The sequence below is a fragment of the Cebus imitator genome, unplaced genomic scaffold (genome assembly GCF_001604975.1).
Source record: "Cebus imitator isolate Cc_AM_T3 unplaced genomic scaffold, Cebus_imitator-1.0 Scaffold9, whole genome shotgun sequence".
Taxonomy (NCBI): domain Eukaryota; kingdom Metazoa; phylum Chordata; class Mammalia; order Primates; family Cebidae; genus Cebus; species Cebus imitator.
In genome coordinates, this window is record NW_016107324.1 from 11,381,485 (window position 1) to 11,402,009 (window position 20,525).

Here is a 20,525-nt window from a genome sequence, read left to right on the forward strand (position 1 = left end):
GCTCTGGGGCGCCGACAAAGCAGCCGCGCGGGGCAAAGCAGCGGCGCTGGCCGGCACAGCCGTGCTGGCCGAAACAGCCGCGCTGGCGACCGTGGAGCACCTCTGCCCGGGAATTTCCTAGTCTGTGGGCAATAAAAACGCGGCGTCCACTCACCCTCTGCGCTTTCACTGGGAGCTGCAATCCTGAGCTGTTCCTAAACGGCCATCTTGGATCCTACCTCCGATATTTTCTTTTTATATTTCTTTTCTACATCATTAATTTTAGCTCTTTATAATTTCCTTCCAATTTTCTTTGTTTAAAATTGCTGTTCTTAGACTACGCACAGTGGCTCATGCCTGTAATCCCAACACTTTGGCAGGCTGAGGTGGGCAGATCACTTGAAGTCAGGAGTTCAAGACCAGCCTCACCAACATGGTGAAACCCTGTCCCTACTAAAAATATAAAAATTAGCCGAGCATGGTGGCACATGCCTGTAATCCCAGTTACTAGGGAGACTGAGACAGGAGAATCACTTGAGCCTGGGAGGCAGAGGTTACAGTGAGCTGAGATTGTGTCACTGTACTCCAGCCTGGGTAATAGAATGAGACTCCGTCTAAAAAAAAAAAAAAAAATGCTATTCTTTTTCTAATTTTTTGAACTGGATGATTGGTTTTCATCCTTTATTTTTCTAATGTGTGCATATAAAGCTATAAATTTCCTTTGAAGTATGCGCCACATGTTTTTGAGATGTCATTTTTTATTATTGTTCAAAGTATTTTCAGATTTCCCATATGAGTGTTGTTACTTGTGGAATATGTAAAATGTTTTTAAATCTCTGAGTACATATGATTTTCTAGTTATCTAGTTGTTATTGATTTCTGGTTTAAATGCATTAAAGTCAAAGAATATGATTTTGTGATTATAATCCTTTGAAATTCATTGACATTTTTCTTAGGCTGAAGTATATGGTCAATATCCTGTGTAAGTTTAAAGAAAATGTTCTGAAACTGTTGGATGTTCTGATATGTTGAGTACAGTATCCTATATATATGTTTATTAGGTCAAGTTTGTTAATCATATTGTCTGATTCTTCTGTTACTGAGAATGCCATGTAAAAACCTCATACTTATTTGTGAATTTATTAATTTCTTCTTACACGTTTGTTAATTTTTGCTTTATATATTTTGAAATTATGTTGTTAGGTGCATGCAAATGTATACTCATTGTTACTTTCTAGTCGTTCAACCATTAAGCACTGGACTGCAGCCATGTCCTACTGCCAGCAGGAAGAGAAGAATCAAATAATATTTGTGGCCAAAGACCACAAAACTCCATGCAGACCTGGTGGCTGATGACCCCAGTGATCCCTACAAGGAGCACAGATTGGTACTGCTAAATGGAGTCATTAGGTGGGACCTGTCCATAATGGCCAGCAGTCCCTGTGGGGAACAGTTCAAATCAGCCTTTTCCTGCTTTCACTATAGCACAGATGATGTCAAGGGGTCAGACTGTGTAGACCAGTCTATATTCCCATGCAGGAATGCACGCAGAAATACCCAGACTTCTATCTTCAATAAGATTAGGAAGAGGAAAAGAAGCTAGCAGAACAGGTAGAAGAAACAGTGGCCACTGATGCCACTGTAGCCAAAGAAGGGGAGGGGTCAAGTTAGTGAAGCCCACAAGGCACTGGGCTCTAGTCCTTCCACTTCAGAATGACATGTATGTTTTGCAAAATGCCTTTTAGTCATCCTCCAAGAAAGTGTCTTTCCCTCGGTTGTTCTGTGCATGTAATGTGCAAAATAACTTATTTTGATGATCAGAGGTCTTGGCCTCTTGACATATACACTGAAAATAACAGAGGTTGTATGTATATGTGTCCTACATAAATCTGACAGCAAACATGGCCACTACTTTTGAATTCTCTTTTCCCACAGATTTCTCTGAATTTTGCCACTTTGAAATAATGCGATGAATAATCTCAGCAAACAAAAATTATCCAGGAATGTTTCTTGTGAGTGAGCTGATTTATTCTGATTCACTGTATCCCTTTTAGTAGATTTTATATCCCTTTGGGAAAACTAATAGAAACAAAAACATTTTAAATGCTGGGATGGGACCATTTCTATTACAATAGGCCAGATGGTCAGATATATTTCTCCAAGCCCTTCTTGACCTTGAGTATATTAGAGGGTACTGTACTTCATTCCTGATACATTTTGGTTTTCATGTTGGCATTGAGATCCAAGTTTTCTTTTCTTTTCTTTTTTGAGACACAGTCTCTCTGTCACTGAAGCTGGAATGCAGTGGCATGATCTCGGCTCTGCACTCCAGCCTACACTCGGCTCTGCATTGTAGCACCTGCCTCCTGAGTTCAAGTGATTCTCCTGCCTCAGCCTCCCGAGTAGCTGGGATTACAAGCATGCACCACCACACCCAGCTAATTTTTGTATTTTTAGTACAGACAGTGTTTCATCACATTGGCCAAGCTGGTCTTAAGCACCTGACCTCAAGTGATCTGCCTGCCTGGACCTCCCAAAGCGCTGGGATTATAGGTGTGAGCCACTGTGCCTGGCTGAGTTCCAGGTTTTCTGAGTTTGGATGGTGGATATTTGGACCTTCCCATTCCCAGTCCCATTCTAAGTAAAGGGAAATGCTGGGCTGCTGCTTTTTATTCTGAAAGCCCTGGTTTGGGGCCCATGTTCACATTGGTTCTCAGTCTGGTCAGATGCAGTGTTCTTGAGAGGTGGGGACCTAATTGTTACCACAATAGTAGTCAATAGAGGAAACAGTTGAATTAAATACGCAATCAAAAGAATACATGACCAGGCATAGTGGTGTGTGCCTATAGTCCCAGCCACCCAGGAGGGTGACAAAGGAGGATAGTTTGAGCCAAGGAAATTGAGGCTACAGTGAGCTATGATCATACCACTGTACTCCACCCTGGGTGACACAGCAAGACCCTGTCTCAAAAAACAAAAAAAGGAAACATAATTTCTAATAATAATAAAATTCAAAAAAAAGGTAGAATTAAACTGTATTTTGGGACATATATGCAGAATAGGAAAAACTGAATAGTAAATTTGCTGGAAAAACTTACCTATGAATTATTTTTAAAAAGAAAAAATCTAGAAACAAAATGTAGAAAAATGATTATTTCAGGGCTAGGAAAGGCACACAGGGGCCTTCAAAGATTTTGCTACTATTTCCAAAGCTAGGTGGTTAACTGAATGTTTTTTGTATTAGTCTCTTAAAAATTGTATGTATATACTACCTACACTTTTCTGTGTGTTTTTTATCACTTAATTTTTTAAAATAAGAGAATATATCAATTTAGGAGAATTTCATCTAAAGTAGTTAAGCAAATATTTGATTTATTCAGAGAATCTCTTTACCTGAAAATGAAACTTATGTTTATTGTTTTTTGGATAAACATACAAATTTACCCTCTTGATCTTAAAGCTTGAAACTTCCATTTGTCTTATCTGAGTTCCTTCCTCAGGAAACCCACTCTCAGTCCTCCAGGATAGTATCAAGAAACTAAAACTTAGCCTCCAGACAATGAGATACCAGACTTCTCATTCGTCATGATTCCTGTTTACCAACTCTTCTTCCTTACCCTTCCCTAATTCCTATTTTCCCACACACAGTTACATTTCTTTCCTGCTGTACATACCCCTAATTTTAGTCGGAAAGATGGATTTGAGACTGATCTCCCATTCTCTTTGCTTGAAGAACGTGAATAAAGCTTTCTTCCCTGGCAATGCTTGTTGTCTCAGTGACTGACGTTTGTGTGGCAAGCAGCAAGACCTAGACTGAACCCCTGGCATTTCAGTAACAGATTTTGGTTCCCCGACTAGGAACATGTTGTTTGTGACTCAGCTGCCGCAGGCTGGGAGAGTTTCAGAAGTCCTCCTGAGCAGCTGCCTGAACCTTTTGTGGCCAGAGGTGGGTCACAGTCTCTCTCTCTTTCTCTCTCTCTCTCTCTCTCTGGCCCTACTGCTGCCAGCCTCAACTGCATTCCTGATTGCCCAGGAAGAACAGCCTTTGAAATTTCACATCTGTGCCCAGAGAAGAGTGTCTTTTGTGGGTATGAGACAGCAGGATCTGCTCCTCTCAATATGGGGAATTCCAAAGGAATTTCCATTTGCAGATTGAAAAAACCCAGCCAGTTGAGAGGAAAGCACCTTGAACCATTTTAGTCTGGACACTCTTGGGGCTTGTTTGTTGCTGCAGGATTTGGATTGTGTTTTGGTAGTTGTTTGTTTGTGTGTGTGCGTCGATATGGGAAATCAGAATTTGATAAACTGATATTCTTGTGTAATATTGTTTGGCCCCAGTACTCTTTGGAATCGAGAATTTTGGCCTCTCCGTAGGTCTCATTTTGCTGTTGAATAGGAAAGCAGGATGGAGTTTCATGCATCCTGGCTTTTATGCTGCTGTTCTAAGCAAGGTCAGGCTTGATCAGTGTATGATTTTCTTCTGTGGTGCTGTTTGACTTCAGTGTTCTTTGGAGTTTTAAACGTCTCCCAGTTTGGCCTTTAAAATTCAAACTGCCATGAAAACTGCTTTATTACAAATTTTGGTTCACAGCCTTCATTGGACTACCTATCAGGGCAAACAAAGTTTACCTACATGAACGTGTTCATAAACCAGTGAGCCTGTATTGCTGTCTTATGGCTAAAGATCCAAGGTAGAAGCCATTGGATCTTTGTTTATATGTGTGCATACATGTTTAGACCTGTTTATGTGTATGTGTATTTATTATGTTGTGTCTTGTGCCTACTAAATTGGCTTATAAATAAGAGTATTCATAAATTATGTACATAAGTCTAAGCAATTTTCAAGTTCATGTAACTTAAGTAAATCATTAATAAACAAGCTGGCTTTTAAATTATTGACAAGATGGGGGTGGGTGCACAGTGGCTCACACCTGTAATCCTAGTACTTTGGGAGGCCAAGGCAGGCAGATTGCCGGAACTCAGGAGTTTGAGACCACCCTGGACAACATGGTGAAATGCTGTCTCTACTAAAAATACAAAAATTAGCCAGGTGTGGTGGCAGGCACCTGTAGTCTCAGCTCCTCAGGAAGCTGAGGCAGGAGAATTGCTTGAACCCAGGAGGCAGAGGTTGCAGTGAGCCAAGATTGCACCACTGCACTCTAACCTGGGCAACAGAGTGAGACTCCATCTCCAAAATAAAATAAAATAATTGGCAAGATAAAAATAGAAACATCTTCAGAATTATCAGCATACATTTTTGTCTGGGTTTTATATTTGTCTCTGCTAGATATTTTGAGGTGTCAGAGCTTGGAACAGAAGGTTATAAAACTGTAAACCCTAACCCAAGATGGATTAATAATAAATAAATAAATAAACCATAAACCCAGCCAAAACCAAAATGATCTTTGTTTGTTTGATTTTTTAAAATAAATAAGACCAATTTAATGTTGTTGGTTTAATGAAAACAGCTGAGTCTTCTGAGTTATTGATGAAAATACCTATGTATTTAACTTTAAAGTTCTTACTTAAGTGAACACCTAATAGGTACAGGATATAAAAATGGTTGACAAGGAAATAATGACTAGTCTTGCCTAATATCTCAGTTCTCTTAAATAATCTAGAGAAACTGCCAAAAGTGAATGAAATGTAAATGGAATAAATACTGCGAGTATTTGTGTAACTTAAAATATTGATATTACTTTGGGTGCTCATTGGATGCCTGGGTCATTTCCAATTAAGAAAGGGTTATGATATGGGAAAGTATGTTTCTAAAAACTATGGAATGGTTCTCATCAGTAAAGTACTGATATCTGATAGGTAGTTTGAGATTTCTGGCTTCCTATGTTCTCACTAAAGTACAAGAACAAGCCGGGTGCAGTGGCTCACACCTGTAATCCCAGAACTTTGGGAGGCACACCACTTGAGCTGAGGAGCTTGAGACCAGTCTAGTCAACGTGGTGAAACCCCATTGCTACTAAAAATACAAAAATTAACTGGGTGTGGTGGCACATGCCTGTAATCCCAGTTACTCAGGAGGCTGAGGCAGGAGAATTACTTGAACTCTGGAGATGAAGGTTGCAGTGAGCCAAGGTTGCGCCACTGAGCTCCAGCCTGGGCAACAGAGTGAGAGTCTGTCTCAAATAAAATACAAGAGTAAGAATTCTAGTTAATATATAATTCTGTATATAAAATGTGTAAAAGAATATGTGTCATTACTGCAAAAAAGAATAATTTTATCTAATTCAAAAGCTACCTGTAGGTTGATTCAGATGATGGACTTGAAAAGGTTATTTATGAAACAAGATAGAAAGGAACAAGTAAGTAGAAGAGAGATATGTGAACAAGATTACCTATATGAAGATGTATTTTTGGTAAGGATGGTTATAAGGAAAAGAGAATGATTTTGTATAAAAAAAAATCTTATTTGGTAAACATTTCTCTTAAAGTAAAATGACATTTTTTTTTTTAGGGCAAGACAGAAAGTCCAGCCATGTCACAGATGGTCCATGTAAGTCATATGTAGTTTTTTCCTATTTCTCTGTGTCTATCTTCATGCGTATCCATAGAAAATAGAAAGTTGAAAACGTTTTGATGATATCCTTTAAAATATGATATTGGCCAGGTGTGGTGGCTCATGCCTGTAATCCCAGTACTTTGGGAGGCCAAGGCAGGAGAATTGCTTGAGCCTAGGAGTTCAAGACCAGCCTGGGCAACACAGCAAGACCCTGTCTCTAGAAAAATAAATAAATAAACCCGATCAGGAATTGGAGAAATTTAGCTAATTAACATTGCTCATAGTTAAAACTCTTAATCTTAATGAAGATAAAATAAGAAACATTGTAAAGAAATGCATTGACAGTTTGGTGATTCATATATATATACTTTAAGTTCTGGGGTACATGTGCAGATCTCGCAGGATTGTTACATAAGTATACACATGCCATGATGGTTTGCTGCCTCCTTCCCCTTGTCACCTACATTAGGTATTTCTCCTAGTGTTATCCCTCCCCAATCTCCCCATCCCTGCTATTCCTCCTCTAGCCCCCCACCCTCCAACAGACCCCAGTGTGTGATGTTCCCCTCCCTGTGTCCATGTGTTCTCATTGTTCAACACCCATATATGAGTGAGAACATGCGGTGTTTGGTTTTCTGTTCTTGTGTCAGTTTGCTGAGAATGATAGTTTCCAGGTTCATCCATGTCCCTGCAAAGGACATAAACTCATCCTTTTTTATGGCTGCATAGTATTCCATGGTGTATATTGCCACATTTTCTTTATCCAGTCTATCATTGGTGGGCATTTGGGTTGGTTCCAAGTCTTTGCTATTGTAAACAATGCTGCAGTGAACATACATGTGCATGTGTCTTTATAATAGAACAATTTATAATCCTTGCTGGGTTAAATGGTATTACTGTTTCTAGATCCTTGAGGGATTGGCGATTCTTTTTTAAAATGATTAAGCATGAATTCAGATTTAGCATGGAGCCACATTTCACATAAATGCTTACATTGTCTTGTTTTACACTGCATTTACTAATCTGCATAGATCTTACTGGCACTAAAATATATATTAGCCATGTCCTTGTAGTAAATTTCTTTTTTGTTGTTGCTTTTTGAGCTGGAGTTTTGCTCTTATTACCCAGGCTGGAATGCAATGGCACAATCTTGGCTCACCTACAACCTCTACCTCCTGGGTTCAAGCAATTCTCCTGCCTCAGTCTCCTGAGTAGCTGGGATTACAGGCACCTGCTACCATGCCCAGCTAATTTTTGTATTTTTATAGAGATGGGGTTTCACCATGTTGGCCAGGCTGGTCTTAAACTCCTGACCTCAAGATCTGCCTGCCTCAGTCTCCCAAAGTTCTGGGATTACAGGCATGAGCCACCGCACCTGACCAGTAAATTTCTTAATTGCACAAATTGCACAAAATGTGTAGCAGTGTTGGTAGACTTGAAGACATTAATTTTTATATCAGGAACAAAATATCCATCATATGCTTTGTTTTTCGTTTTGTTTTGGTTTTGGTTCTGCATTATACTATAGCCTCCAAAGTAAATTGACTAGGAGGAAAATTTGGGATTCTTTGCCTATTTGTTTTTGCTTTTAATTAAATTTTATTTATTTGTTTTTTGTTCTTTGGATTTTACATATATTCATATATGAAACCATTGATTTTTTTAGTTTCTAATGGAAAGCTTTTATCTAGTTCTATAGTCATTTTGTTTCCTGTACATTTCCAACAATTAGTCATCCACTCTATTTATCTAAAATTCCTAAGCTACCTTTGCCAGACTTCCAGAAAATGATAGATCACACTAGCCATTTAAAATCGAAATGGTTTTGCTTATTCATGATGAACTAGAATATAATAAGAGCTCTAAAGTTCCTGGACCTAAAAAAAAAAATTAAAAGATTTATTTTTATAAGTTCTGAACAGAAACATCACTGTATGTATTTTGTTATTTGAAAAAGTAGGAGAGAGCAAAAATATTTAAATGGTGTTTATTTACAAGATAATCAATTCAGTCAGTAATTTGATTTGGTTTCAGGTCTTTTTCTTCAAGTAATGAGGAAAAACTGTGGTATGGGTACAAAGTATAATGTTCAGGAATGATTGACCTTCTTAAAAAAAATATATTGACTGGGGCTTCTTTCAAACTACTTTAGTTGTGTCTATCATTATTAAAATTACATGACATTCACTCGAATTAAGTAGCAATTTAAAAAATGTGAGACTTTCAGTGATTTTTGATCCCAGCCTTTTGTCACTGTTTGCCCTTTCTGTGTGTACTTGAAAACAAAATATGTACAAGTGTTGCACTGGTTTTAAGATTCCAGGGGTGAAAGTTACCTAATCATTTGTCAGTACTGTACCTAGGAACCAATCTTGGAATTGTGTGATATTCTTTTAAAATAGCTGAAAAGGCCAAACATGGTGGCTCACATCTGTAATCCCAACACTTGGGAAAGCAGAAGCAGGCAGATCAATTGTGGTCAGGAGTTTGAGATCAGCTTGGCCAACATGGTGAAACCCTATCTCTACTAAAAATAAAAAAATTAGTCTCTCCCAAACATACATCCACCACTGGAAAAAACTGAAGGTCTGTTTGCAGAAGAAGTTTACCACCTTACCTGGATCTGAGTAAATTTAGAGAGCCAAGTGAAATACAGGTGTAGAGGAAGTAGCAGGTAAAGCCCTGGAAGTTCACTGGGTCCCAAAGCAAGCCATTCCTGCCTAGCACCACAGGGATTCACTGGGATGATGGCCAGCGGAGTTGGGGGAAAACACCACAGGTAGAAGGAAATCTCCAGCTGAACTTTGTATCAATTTGAATGGGGTGAGAAGCCTCCTGGCCAGAACTCAGGAGAGCGCATGAATCTGGTATTGGGACCCCACAGGTAAGGGAAGAACCAAGCCCTTTTCTTTTGTAGCTAGGAGACGGGTAGCCTGGGGCAAGTTCTCAAGCTCCACTTACCCACTGCCTGGAAACAGGCTTGGGGCTATCAGGAGGGGCACAGTGGGAGTGAGACTAGCCCATCAGTTTGCATGAGAGCTGGGTGAGGCCTGTGGCTGCTGGCTTTCTGCCACTTTCCTGACAACCTGCATAACTTAGCAGAGACAGCCATAATCTTCCTAGGTACACTCCTCCATTGACCTGGGAAACAACCCCCCATCCCCTACAGCAGCCACAGTAAGACCAGCCCAAGGAGAGTCAGAGCTCAGACACACCTAGCCCCACCCTGACCTGATGGTCCTTCCCTACCCACCCTGGTAGCTGAAGACAAAGGGCATATACTCTTGGGAGTTTTAGGGCCCCAAACACTGCCGATTCTTCTCCCTACTACTAAAGCTGATGCTCTCTGGAAAGCACCACCTCCTGGCAGGAGGCCAACCAGCACAAAATTAGTGCATTAAACTACCAAAGCTAAGAAGCCTCACAGAGTCTATTTTGCCCCCCTGCCACCTCCACCAGAACAGGTGCTGCTATCCATGGCTGAGAGACCCATAGACAGTTCATGTCACAGGACTCTATGCAGACAATCCCCAGTACCAGCCCAGAACTGGGTAGACTTGCTGGGTGGCTAGACCCAGAAGAGAGACAACAATCACTGCAGTTCGGCTCATAGGAAGCCACATCCATAGGGAAAGGGGGAGAGTACTACATCAGGGGAACACCCCATGGGACAAAAGAATCTGAACAACAGGCATCAGCCCTAGACAGAGCCTACCCAAATGAGAAGGAACCAGTAAACCAACTCTGGTCATATGACAAAACAAGGATCTTTAATATCCCCCCAAAATCACACTAGTTCACTAGCAATGGACCCAAACAAAGAAGAAATCCCTGATTTACCTGAAAAAGAATTCAGGAGGTCATTAAGCTAATCAGGGAGGCACCAGAGAAAGGTGAAGCCCAATGCAAGGAAATCCAAAAAACAATACAAGAAATGAAGGGAGAAATATTCAAGGAAATAGATAGCTTAAAGAGAATAAAAACAATCAAAAATTCAGAAAACATTGGACACACTCATAGAAATGCAAAATGCTCTGGAAAGTCTCAGCAATAGAGTTGAACAAGTAGACCAAATTCAGAGCTCAGAGACAACATCTTCGAATTAACCCAATCCAACAACAATAAAGAAAAAAGAATAAGAAAATATGAACAAAGTCTCTAAGAAGTGTGGGATTATGTTAAACAACCAAACCTAAGAATAATCAGTGTTCCTGAGGAAAAACAGAAATCTAAAAGTTTAGAAAACATATTTGGGGGAATAATCAAGGAAAACTTCCCTGGCATTGCTAGAGACCCAGACATCCAAATACAAGAAGCACAAAGAACACCTGGAAAATTTATCACAAAAAGATCATCACCTAGGCACATTGTCATCAGATTATCTAAAGTTAAGATGAAGGAAAGAATCATAAGAGCTGTGAGACAGGAGCACCAAGTAACCTATAAAGGAAAACTTACCAGATTAACAGCAGATTTCTCAGCAGAAACCCTACAAGCTAGAAGGGATTGGGGCCCTATCTTCAACCTCCTCAAACAAAACAATTATCAGCCAAGAATTTTGTATCCAGCAAAAATAAGCATCATACATGAAGAAAAGATACAGTCTTTTTCAGACAAACAAATGCTGAGAGAATTTGCCACTACCAAGCCACCACTACAAGAACTGCAAAAAGGAACTCTAAATCTTGAAACAAATCCTGGAAACACATCAAAACAGAACCACTTTAAAGCATAAATCACACAGGTCTTATAAAAAAAAATACAAGTTAAAAAGCAAAAGCAAAAAAGCAAAAAAAAACAAGGAACATAGGCAACAAGTAGCACAATGAATGCAACAGTACCTTACATCTCAATACTAAAATTGAATGTAAATGGCCTAAATTCTCCACTTAAAAGATATGAAACTCCAGAATGGATAAGAACTCACCAAGCAACTATTTGTTAAGCAACTATTTGTTGCCTCTGGGAGACTCACTTAATACATAACTTAAAGTAAAGGGATGGAAAAGGCATTTCATGCAAATGGACACCAAAAGCAAGCAGGGGTAGCTATTCTTATATCAGACAAAACACAATTTAAAGCAACAGCAGTTAAAAGAGACAAAGAAGGACTTTATGTAATGGTAAAAGGCCTTGTCTAACAGGAGAATATCACAATCCTAAACATACATGCACCTAATACTGGAGATTCCAAATTTATAAAACAATTACTAATAGACCTAAGAAATGAGACAGACAGCAAAACAATAATAGTGGGGGACTTTAGTACTCCACTGACAGCACTAGACAGGTCATCAAGACAGAAAGCCAACGAAGAAACAATGGATTTAAACTCTATCTTGGAACAAATGGACTTAACAAATATATACAGAACTTTTCATTCTACAACCACAGAATACACATTCTATTCAACAGCACATAGAACTTTTTCTAAGAACAGACCATATGATAGGCCATAAAGCAAGCCTCAATAAATTTAAGAAAATTGAAATAACATCAAGCATTCTCTCAGACCATAGTGGAATAAAACTGGAAGTCAACTCTAAAAGGAATCTTCCAAACCATGCAAATACATGGAAATTAACCTGCCTCTGAATGAGCATTGGGTCAAAAATGTAATCAAGATGAAAATTTTAAAATTATTTGAACTGAATGACAGTAATGACACAACCTATCAAAATCTCTGGGATAATAGCAAAGGCGGTGCTAAGAGGAAAGTTCATAGCCCTAAACACCTACATCTAAAAGACAGCTAGGCGTGGTGGTTCATGCCTATAATCACACTTTGGGAGGCTGAGGCAGGAGTTCGAGACCAGCCTGGCCAACATGGTGAAACCTCATCTCTACTAAAAATACAAAAATTAGCGGGGCATGGTGGTGGATGTCTGTAATCCCAGCTACTTGGGAGGCTGAGGCAGAAGAATCTCTTGAATCCAGGAGGCAGAAGTTGCAGTGAGCCGAGACCATGCCATTGCACTCCAGCCTGGGCAGCGAGAATGGAACTCCAGCTCAAAAAGAAGGACTGAAAGAGCACAAACTGACATTCTAAGGTCACACCTCAGGAACTAGAGAACAAGAACAAATCAAACCCAAAGCCAGCAGAAGAAAGGAAATAACCAAGATCAGAGCAGAACTACATGAAACTGAAACAAACAAAAAATAAAACAAATGATAAGTAAAACAAAAATCTGGTTCTTTGTAAAGACAAATAAAATTAATAGACCCTTAGCAAGAGTAACCAAGAAAAGAAGAGAGAAAATCCAAATAACCTTATTAAGAAACGAAACAGGAGATATTGCAACTGACACCACTTAAATACAAAAGATCATTCAAGGCTACTATGAACACCTTTATGCACATAAAGTAGAAAACCTAGAAGAGATGGATAAATTCCTAGAAAAAAACAACCCTTCTAGCTTAAATCAGGAAGAATTAGATACCCTGGGCAGACCAATAAAAAGCAAGATTGAAATGGTAATTTGAAAATTGCTAATAAAAAAAGTCCAGGAGGCTGTGTGTGATGGCTCACACCTGTAATCCCAGCACTTTGAGTGGCCGAGGCAGGCAGATAATTTGAAGTCAGAAGTTCAAGACCAGCCTGGCCAACATGGCGAAATCCTGTCTCTACTAAAAATACAAAAATTAGTCAGGTGTGGTGGTGCATGCCTGTTGTCCCAACTACTTGAGAGGCTGAGGCAGGAGACTCTCATGACCCAGAAGGTGGAGGTTGCAATGAGCTGAGATTGTGCCACTGCACTCCAGCCTGAGCAACAGAGTGAGACTTCATCTTAAAAAAAAACACCACCAAAAACAAAAAAAGTTCAGGACCAGATTGATTCACAGCAGAATTCTGCCAGACATTCATAGAAGAATTGGAAGAATTGGTACCAATCCTCTTGACACTATTCCACAAGATAGAAGGAACTCTCCCTAATTTATTCTATGAAGCTGGCATTACCCTAAAATGCAAAAACCAGGAAAGGACAACCAAAAAAGAAAACTACAGACTGATATCCCTGATGAACATAGATGCTAAAATCCTTAACAAAATACTAGATAACTGAATCCAACAACATATCAAAAAGATAATCCACCATGATCAAGTAGATTTCATACCAGAGATTCAGGGATGGTTTAACATATGCAAGTCAATAAATGTGATACACCACATAAACAGAATTAAAAACAAAAATCACATGATCACCTCAATAGATGCAGAAAAAGCATTTGATAAAATCCAGCATCCTTTATGATTAAAACTCTCAGCAAAACTGGCATACAAGGGACATACCTCAATGTAATAAAAGCCATCTACGTCAAACCCACAGCCAACATAATACTGAATAAGGAAAAGTTGAAAGCATTCCCTCTGAGAACTGGAACAAGACAAGGATGCTCACTCTTACCACTCCTTTTCAACATAGTACTGGAAGTCCTAGTCAGAGAAATCAGACAAAATAAAGAAATAAAGGGCACCCAAATCAGTAAAGAAGACGTCAAACTGTCACTGTTTGCTGGCTATTTGATCATTTGCCTTGAAAACCTTAAGGACTCCTCCAGAAAGTACCTAGAACTGATAAAATAATTCAGCAAAGTTTCCAGATACAAGATTAATATACACAAATCAGTAACTCTTCTATACGCCAACAGTGACCAAGCATAGAATCAAATCAAGAACTCAACCCCTTTTACAATAGCAGCAAAATAAATAAATAAATAAAATTAAAAAAAAAAAACTTAGGAATATACCTAAACAAGGAGGTGAAAGACCTCTGCAAAGAAACTACAAAACACTGCTGAAAGAAATCATAGATGACACAAACAAATGGAAACACATCCCATGCTCATATATGGGTAGAATCAATATTGTGAAAATAACCACACTGCCAAAATCAATCTACAAATTCAATGCAATTCCTATCAAAATACCACCACCATTCTTCACAGAATTAGAAAAAACAATTCTAAAATTCATATTGGACCAAAAAAGAGCCCACATAGCCAAAGCAAGACTAAGCAAAAAGAACAAATCTGGAGGCATTACACTCCTGATTTCAAACTATACTATAAGGCCATAGTCACCAAAACATCATGGTACTGGTATAAAAATGGGCACTTACACTGATGGAACAGAATAGAGAACCCAGGAATAAACCCACATACTTAGGCCAACGGATCTTTGACAAAGCAAACAAAAACATAAAGTGGGGAAAGGACAACTTTTTCAACAAATGATGCTGGGATAATTGGCTAGCAACATGCAGGAGAATGAATCTGGATCCTTATCTCTCAGCTTATACAAAAATCAACTCAAGATTGATTAAGAACTTAAATCTAGGACCTGAAACTCTAAAAATTCTAGAAGATAACATTGGAAAAACCCTTCTTGACATTGGCTTAGGCAAGGATTTCATGACTAATAACCCAAAAGCAAATGCAATAAAAACAAAGATAAATAATTGGGATTTAATTAAACTAAAGAGCTTTTACACAGCAAAAGGAACAGTCAGCAGAGTAAACAGACAACCCACAGAGTGGGAGAAAATCTTCACAATCTATACATCTGACAAAATACTAATATCCAGAATCTACAATGAACTCAAACAAATCAGTAAGAAAAAAACAAACAATCCCATCAAAAAGTGGGCTAAGGACATGAATAGACAATTCTCAAAGGAAGATATACAAATGGCCAGCATATGAAAAAATGCTCAAGATCACTAATGATCAGGGAAATGCAAATCAAAACCACAATGCAATACCACCTTACTCCTGCAAGAATGGCCATAATCAAAAAACTAGAGGTTGGCATGGATGCGGTAAACAGAGAACACTTCCACACTGCTAGTGAGAATGTAAACTAGTAGAAAACACTATGGAAAATAGTGTGGAGATTTCTTAAAGAACTAAAAGTAGAACTACTATTTAATTGTGCAATCCTATAACAGGGTATCTACCCAGAGGAAAAGAAGTCATTATACAGGCAAAGAAGTCATTATACTAAAAAAGATACTTTCACACCCATGTTTATAACAGTACAATTTGCAATTGCAAAATCATGGAACCAACCCAAATGTCCATCAGTCAACGAGTTGATAAAGAAACTATGGTATATTTATACACTGGAATACTGCTCAGCCATAAAAAGAAATGAATTAATGGCATTTGCAATGAGCTGGATGAGATTGGAGACTATTTTTCTAAGTGAAGTAACTCATGGAAAACCAAACCTTGTATGTCTTCACTGATAATGTGGGAGCTAAGCTATGAGGACGCAAAGGCATAAGAATGATACAATATATGTGCACTTGGCTCTTGTTTGGGGCCACAAAAAAAAAAAAAAAAAAGAATGATACAATGGACTTTGGGGACTTGGAGGTAAGAGTGGGAGGGGGTGAGGGATAAAAGACTACAAATATGGTTCAGAGTGTGCTTCTCAGGTGATGGGTGCACCAAAATCTCACAGATCACCACGTAATCAAAACTACCATGTATCCAAATACCACCTGTACCCCAATAACTTATGGAAAAAATTTTTTAAAGTAAAAATAAATAAATAAAACATGTTCCTTTAGTTCAGTGGCTGTTTGTCTCAGCCACACATTAGAATCACCTGAGAGCTTTTAGAAACTAGTGGCCTGTAACCACTATACACTGGGACTCTAGCAGGATTCCACCTGCTAGACATCTTTATTTAATTGGTCTTGGCTGGAGTCCAGGCATCTAAATTTTTTTAAAGCTTCCTACAAGAGGCTGGGGCTGTGGCTCATGCCTGTAATCCCAGCACTTTGGGAGGCTGAGGCAGGCAGATCACCTGAGGTTGGGAGTTCAAGACCAGCCTGACCAACATGGAGAAATCCCATCTTTAATAAAAATACAAAATTAGCTGGGCATGATGGTGCATGCCTGTAATCAAAGCTACTCAGGAGGCTGAGGCAGGACAATTGCTTGAACCTGGGAAGTGGAGGTTGTGGTTAGTTGAGATCGCGCCATTGCACTCCAACCTGGGCAACAAGACCAAACATCCGTCTCAAAAAAAAAAAAAAAAAAAAAAAAAACAACTTCCTACATGAACCTAATGTGTATCCAGGGTTAAGAACCATTTCAAGCCTGGGCAACATAGTGAGGCCTCATCTCTACTTAAAAAAAAATTAAGTTGGGTGTAGTTGCCCACACCTATAATCCCATCTACTGAGGAGGCTGAGGTGGGAAGACCAGAGAGTCCCAGGCTGCAATGAGCGGTGTTTGTGCCACTGTATTCCAGCCTGGGTGACAGAGTGAGATCTTGTCTTAAAAATATAATAATTTATTTCAGCTGTAACTTTTTATACCTTAGAAGTGAATTAATTTTTAGTCAGATTTCTTTCCTTTCTATTGGCATGCCTTTCTTTTTCTTTTTATGCTGCTTTTATATCCCTTAAGACATTATGCAAGATTCCAAGCACAAAATGTGTCTTACTACATTCTGATTGAAGCGAATTCATTAAAAAACAAGGTGATTTATTTTTTTTAATCTTATGTATAGATTTTTTTTTTTTTTGAGATGAAGTTTCACTCTTGTTTCCAAAGCTGGAGTGCAATGGCACGATCTTGGCTCACTGCAGTCTCCACCTCCCAGGTTCAAGTGATTCTCCTGCCTCAGCCTCCCGAGAAGCTGAGATTACAGGCACGCACCACACACCCAACTAATTCTGTATTTTTAGTAGAGATAGGGTTTCTCCATGTTTTTTCTGGCTGGTCTCGAGCTTCCAACCTCAGGTGATCCGCCTGCCTCAGCCTCCCAAAGTGCTGGGATTACAGGAGTGAGCCACCGCCCCTGGCCTAAAAAACAAGGTAATTTCTTAAATTTAGTCTTAATTCTGTTATGGCTGTCTATCTAAATCAGCAGTTGTAAATGTATGCATATTATATATACCAAACTACATAAATGTTGTCTGTAGTATTTGTATTACTTTTCACATACATACATTTAAGCTGTTGCCCGCCCCCCACCAAAAAAAAAAACAAAAACTGTGCGAATTATAATTTAGAAAGCCAATGCTGAAGGTCCTAAAAAGTTCCCCCAAAATTGTCAGCTATAGAGAATAAAGCCCATTTAGTTGAGGACTTCTAAAGAAAGGAAATAGGGACAGTCAATCAAGAGTACTGCTGAGATTAATGAGGTTAAGAATTTTAGACCTGGAACAAGCTCGAGGATGAGTATATTGGAGAGTACAGGATGCAAAATACTACTTAAATTATAGGCAGGAATGATGAAAAAGGATGTAGTCAAAAGTAGATGGAGGTCGGGTATGGTGGCTCACATCTGTAATCCTAGACCTTTGGGAAGTCAAGATGGGAGGATTCTTGAGGCCAGAAATTCAAGACTAGCCTAAGCAACATAGTGAGACCCTATTTCTCCAACTGCACATATATACATATTCATGTCTCCTGCAGATAGGTAAAGAAGGGAAATGGAACTGAGAAAGGAAGGGATTTCCTGGACTAAAATGTATCTTAAGAGAATTCAAGACAAGATTATAAACTAACCCAGATCATTTTCTACTTTTTTATTTAAGCCTGTAGAGTATGGTTTAAATTACAGGACAGGCATGGTAGCTCATGCCTATAATTCCAACACTTTGGAAGGCTGAGGCACGAGGATCTCTTGAGCCCAAGAGTTCCAGAAAAGCCTGGGCAACATGGTGAAACCTTATGTCTACAAAAATACAAAAATTAGCTGGATATGGTTGCGTGCACCTATAGTTCCAGTTACTCAGAGTCTTAGGTGGGAGGATTGCTTGAGTCCAGGAGGTTGAGGCTTCAGTGAGCCGTGATCATGCCATTGCACTTCAGTCTAGGCAACACAGTAAGACTCTGTCTCAACAATAAATAAAATAAAATAAAATAGCCATAAGTTCTAAAAAAGAAATAAGTTAAAAATTTATATCAAAAGATAAATAGTAAGGAGAGTTCACACCTGAGAATACATCTACTAAAGGTCATTATGCTGGAAAATATGACAGCGTGATAATTTCAGAGCATATTTGAAAAGGGTTCCCAAACATCACAAATTCAAGCTGCAGTTTGCTCCAGTAACAGCTGCATGATGATCATTTTCATGAGTGGTTCTTGTGTCATAAAAGACCCCAGAGAAGAATAATATCTTGAAAGGCTCCAGTGAAATCCATTTAGGATACTGAAAGAATGGAATTTGATTTGTGCATCCTCTTTTCATTATTCTATAGTTCCCAATAATTTGGGAACAGAATCCAGTGAGACTAGTAAAATATTTCAATACCTCTTTTTTTATTTTACTTTTTTTTTCAGTATTCAAAACAATCAATACCTCTTTACTAACACTCTGAATTTGTATAATAGTATGACTAATTACTGTGGATGTAAGATGTGCAATGGTTCTTTATTCTCTCCACCATCATTAAGGCAGGGGCAGAAGTAGGGATAAAGTTTTTCCTTGAAAGTGTTACTAAAGGTATAAATGTGGGTCATGGTTTTAGCATTGTAGAAGGACACCTGCCCTCCTTCATAATCTAGGTATATGCCCACCTTATCAAGGTTGTTAGTCAGTGTCAGACTGCAAGAAGGCAAATCCAGAGCCTTTAGATCAGTTTGGTTCCTTAGTCTTAAAAGCCAGAATCCTTGCTCAGGAGTTAGAGGACAGCAGCCCTTCCGAACGATGGATTCTCTGACAACTCCAATTGTCCATTTTGTCTTTTTTGCTACTTCTACTTCCCAGTACCACTTTCCAGATGTGAAGCCTCTTGAGCCCAGCACAGCCACACTTGAGTCAAACCTCTCTGGATCATCAGGCATTTCCTTCTTAATGTCACCATGCCACACACTGGTCTGGCTTTTGGAGAGCACCAGATTTGGGTGAGCTGTTTTAGGGTCCAGGGTTAGTGGAGATAGGCCTAGAAAGAGAGAATAAGGAAGCAGAGCATGGGAGAAAAGGGAGTAAACACAAATTCACATAGTAAAAGATAGTATTTCATATTCAACAGTCCTTTATCTCCCCATACACATAGGCTTTTAGACGGCCAAGCAATTACATATATACATATATATTTTTTTTTGAAACAAACATCCTGTTGCCCAGGCTGGAGTGCAATGGTGTGAGCTCAGCTCACTGCAACCTCTGCTTCCTAGGTTCAAGCAATTCTCGTGCCTCAGCCTCCCAAGTAGCCAGGATTACAGATATGCGCCACCACACCTGGCAAATCTTTGTAATTTTTTAGTAGAGATAGGGTTTTGCCATGTTGGCCAGGCTGGTCTTGAACTCCTGGCCTCAAGCAACCCACCCTCCTAGGCCTCCCAAAGTGCTGAGATTACAGGCATGAGTCACCACGTCTGGCCACTTACATGCTTTTTATTGTTTGGGTGTCCATGTTACTATATTCTAGACATTTTTATATTTAGGGTAAAAATCAGTGTTTACTCTGAAGTAATTTATGCTGTATTAGAAGAAACAATACAAATAATATAAAGCTGAATAAATATAAGAAAATACAAATGCCAAAAGGGTAAAAATTAGGTAAAAATTACCTAATTTCCTTTTCTAGGAAAGGGTAAAAATTCTAAGAATTAGGTAATTTTTACCCTTCTTCCTTTTCTAGGAAAGCTTTCTGAGGCAGATAAGTATTCAGTTATAATATATATGAGATGTATTTAGGATGCTTTGAATAAACAGGGGGAAAGAAATACATGGGTTAAAAACAGTCCCTTGTGTGGAAGAGAACACAAGAGCTTGCCTGTTAGACACAGGCAAGACTGAGCTAACTGGTTCAGAGTTTAGAGGACAATCGTGAGAAGTTTATTTTGGTTTAACAGATAATTAGATTTTTGAGATCTAGAGTGGTTTATATCACTGCTACTCATAATGTGGTCCACAGACAGTGGTTAACAGTCTGGGACAAAGCACAAACATTAAGAGGAAACTTTTAGAAACTTTCATAGCAATTTGACAGTAGTTTTATGTCAGTTGCATCTAATAATTACAAAATTGGGCTTGTACTTTGTAATCTTTTTTTTTTTT

The 20,525-nt window shown here is 38.8% G+C and overlaps 1 protein-coding gene and 1 pseudogene across 3 annotated transcripts in view; one reads left to right on the top strand and one right to left on the bottom strand.

Annotated features, from left to right (window-relative positions):
- The first annotated feature begins 690 nt into the window (after nt 1-690).
- LOC108315039 lies at nt 691-2,282 on the top strand (annotated as a pseudogene).
- Nucleotides 2,283-18,444: 16,162 nt separating this feature from the next.
- The window catches only part of TRIM69 (tripartite motif containing 69), a 33,624-nt gene continuing 31,543 nt past the window's right edge, over nt 18,445-20,525 (bottom strand). For 2 of the 3 annotated variants that reach the window (XM_037744613.1, XM_017545705.2), the window contains one exon: nt 18,815-19,404. In XM_037744613.1, coding sequence (XP_037600541.1) covers nt 18,863-19,404 — 542 coding nt within the window. In that variant the 3' untranslated portion in view covers nt 18,815-18,862. Of the gene's footprint in view, nt 19,405-20,525 lie in introns of all 3 variants that reach the window. The other variant, XM_017545714.2, reaches the window with a different exon arrangement.